This window comes from Quercus suber, unplaced genomic scaffold, assembly GCF_002906115.3.
Source record: "Quercus suber isolate HL8 unplaced genomic scaffold, Cork oak 2.0 scaffold_88, whole genome shotgun sequence".
NCBI classification, from domain to species: Eukaryota; Viridiplantae; Streptophyta; class Magnoliopsida; order Fagales; family Fagaceae; genus Quercus; species Quercus suber.
Window position 1 is genome coordinate 1,659,638 of NW_027069553.1, and position 3,831 is coordinate 1,663,468.

The 3,831-nt window shown below is 38.7% G+C and overlaps 1 protein-coding gene across 1 annotated transcript; it reads right to left on the reverse strand.

The window, feature by feature from the left end:
- Positions 1-1,201: 1,201 nt before the first annotated feature.
- LOC112025479 (exocyst complex component EXO70H1) lies at positions 1,202-3,519 on the reverse strand. Its single transcript, XM_024058154.2, is given in 3 exon segments — positions 1,202-1,567; positions 1,570-1,746; positions 1,749-3,519. Coding segments are annotated over 3 exon segments (1,920 nt in total). The 5' UTR covers positions 3,286-3,519; the 3' UTR covers positions 1,202-1,361.
- Positions 3,520-3,831: the final 312 nt, after the last annotated feature.

Genomic DNA, 3,831 nt, shown 5'->3' on the forward strand with positions numbered 1-3,831 from the left:
GGTTGGCCTTGTAATCAAATATGGGGCACGCCTTTGTTTACTGTTTCAACAACATCACAATTCACATCACATATACTAGCTGTTTCAACAGTATCGCATCACAAATAAATATAGTGACCACTCATTCGGCCTTAATTCTTATAACTTGATCTGAAGTAGGAAAAGATTAAGGGACACAAACTTTGCCATAATTTTTTAAAATAGTCAATCACGAGAGGGTAAAGAAAACAAAAACATGAGAACATGTGAAAGTTATTGTTTATCACTCACTGTTTCAAGTTTCAACCACTTCGATAAATTATAGCATGAACTTATTTTTTAACCCGTACTTATTTTCAACTTATGTTCATATTAGGAGAAATTATACAATCCTCTGGTGGATCACGTCGCTTATCCACTATTTAACTAAAAGACTCCCATTTGTTTAAAATTTTGAGTAAGTAATAAATTTCTGTTTAAAAATTTTTTAACTCAACAATTTTAAACAGTTGGAAGTCTTTTAGTGGAACGATGAACCACGTCACTTGTCTACTATAAAGACCTTATAATTTCTATGGGAACTACAAAACTATAGTATGAAAAGGGAAAGAGTTTGAGAATCTAAATGGGATATGGAAAATCCGAAATAACACTTTTCTAGAAATGCAGGTGTAAAAAGTTGAAAAGGGATATAAGTATATAATGATATAATTAGACAAAAGTAAAAAACATTGCCAAAAAAGTCATAGTATAAACTGATTTATTTATTTATTTATTAATTTTTTTTTTTTGGGAGAAAGGACCACTCATTCATTCATAATAATAAGATATCTTGAATCTTGATACAAGGCTTTCATTGCTAGTGAGGGAGAATCCTCCATCCAATAAAAATCATCATCTCTTCCTCAAAAAAATAAATAAATAAATAAATAAATAAAAATCATCATCTAATATATTCCTAGCATGTTGTTGTGAGTTCAAATATTCTGTATCACTTTTTGTGTACTACTCTATGTTCCACTAATCACTACTTATCATGTGTTCATTTTACTTTCTTTCTAGAATTACTGAAATTTAAAATAGAAAACAATCATACATATGATAAGTAGTGATTAGTAAAATATAAAATAGTACACAAAAAGTTGTACAAAATATTTGGACTTGTTGTGCAGGTATTCATAAATAAAATTAAAAAAAAAAAGAAAAAAAAGAAAAAAGCATGTTGTGCAACCTTTAAAGTCGTAGTATAAACTGATTATTCAAACAGAACTTTTACACAAAAGGAAAAACAATGAACAACATTTACATCTTTACATATAACCGGGTAAAGAAAGTCAAAATCTGGCGATCAAAACAAAAAATCGCCAACTAAGCCCAAAACCTTAAGTTCTAGACCACGAATGTCGTTGATGAGACGAGGAATATGAAGAGGAAAAACTAGTACTCCCCGAGTTATTCTTGTTCCCAAAGAACAGGTCCGACAAGTAATTCCCCACATCCTCAGGGGCAAATCTGACAATTAACCCAACATTTCGCTCTCCGACAACATTAGACCTGTGAGCGTCGTAGAATTCCCGATAACTTGGACAATCTTTCTTGCTAACGAGACTTTCATTTCGTCTCGGAGTTTCGGGTCCGATACAACAAACGAGCTCTGTTTCCTACAAGTTTCGTCGAAGCTCGAATTGAATTTCCTGAAAATTTCCTTCGCCTGAGCTGGAGTCATCGTGGCCGTTGGATTTTCCGGCAGCGTTGCAATCACTGGCCCCACGCTAATCTCTCGTAATTCGCAGCGAATAGTTTCACTTTCTCTTCGTGCTTTGCGATCCAATCCTCGCCGAGAAGGTACTTCAAGTTCGAGGTTTGAACTTTGGAGACAACGTGGTTAAGGTTGTTTGCCAAGAATATGTACGAGAGACAAACGTCTTTGTGACGTTCTACTTTGCCGTCGAGTTTGCAGAGTAGTACGAGGATTAACCAAGCCATGCGCATGGAAATCGCCGGTGCCGGAGAGTCATCGGTGGATGGACTTTCGAAGTAAGATTCCGGTAACGATGACCTCGGCGGCGGAGGCCAGTCGGCGAAAATGTCTGCGAGAATGTTACTGTAATCGGCGAGGAGAGAGAGGAAGTTCATGGTGGTGAGAGTCAGAGTGTCAATACCGCCGCCACCGTGGATTTTCGACTTCGACGAGTCCTTTTGCATTGTTGACTCGAACTCTGATAGCATTGAGCGGACCGAGTCGCTGAGTTTGTTCAGCGAGTTGAGAGCTTGAGCTCGAACGGTGACGGTTGATTCGAATGAGAAGATGGAATCGATTTCGATCCAGTTGGTTGAAATCGCTGTGTACATGTCGAGCACACGGAAAATTTTCTCAGGATGAGATTTCTTGCTCCTAGCTACGACGAGTTCGGGGAATCCGAAGAGAAGAGTAGCTCCTTCTTTGGAAATCTCAGTGAAACAAGATTCTCTGATCGAGTCTGAGGAAGCGAAAACATGGTCGCAGAGGATTCTCTCTCCGTTGAAAAGAATTGTCATCGAAACTTTCACTGCCTCCAACCAATCCTTGATTCTGCGATCGAGAACTTCCCAGTCCATCTTATTGATTTTTGAGGAGCTAATTTTTTCAACACCAAGTCGATAAATGCCTTCGTCGATAATCGATTTTCTGATAATTTTGTATATACTGATACACTCTTTGGCGTAACCAGAAGAGATCATACACTCAGCTATGGATCTCAAGTCAGTCATAGCTATGGAAGAAACTTCTTCGACTTCATCGATTGAATCACCTACGTTGCGCACTTCATCATCGTGTGAGACTGAGCCATCATCGTAATCGGAAATGCTTGATCGAGCGGAGGCGCGTGAGGATCGAGCGGAGACTGATTCGGGGTCCAAGTGAGCTCGATTCATGGAAAGGATTTGATAGAACTCCTTCTGGAGTCTCTTCATGGCTATCTGCATAAGGTTCTGTGCGTGCACGAGCTTCTCCGAGGTCGAGTTCTCGATGACCATGGCGTGCATGGATTTTTGAAGATCGTTCACGCACCTGATGAATTGCATGGCTTCACTTTTGCTCTCGTAGAACAAAGATGTGACTTTGGCATAAGTAGAGGTTTCCGGGTTCCACTTGTTTATCAAAACCGTGGCCGCTTCGATGCTCTGCTCGATCAATGACTCCGAAAAGCTGCGTCGAGGAGTACCAGTTGAAATTGAGTTTCTTGCAGGCGAAGAATATCGAGACATAGAGAAAGATGAAGTTTTGGAGTTGAAGCAAATACTCCTCATTCCTTTTCTAGGCATTTTTAAGATCTAGGAATGAATATGAGTGATTGTTTGTTTGTTTTTTGTTGTGATGAGTGTGATAGATAAATACTTGAGCTCTGTGATGGTGTGTGAGAAAAGGTATCAGAGCTAAAGATTTCTAGTTGTTAGTGCCTTTGTTTATGGTAAATTGTGAGTTGGAGATTGTTGTGGGGGGTATATATAGACGAATGAACAACGCCGTTGCTTGGCCGCGACTCAAAAAAAGAAAGAAAGAAAGATATGAACGCCGCCATTATTGCTTGAAGAAATATTGAAACGTATACGTGGGGTGTTGACTCTCTTACACGTTCCACGCGTACAGTTGTATACTTGTATATTGTGTGTCTCTCAGAGAAGCTGGGACTTTGAAATTTGATAAAAGTAAAACCCTAGGAAATATCAAAATAATAAGAGGTGGAAATAGTTTTGTATAAAATTGATGAGAGAAAATAGATTTGCCCGTGTGTAACGACGTACACCCACTGTTCCGTTTTGTAGAGATACGTATAAAAAAAAAATTCCTGGATTGGGTATTATGAAAAT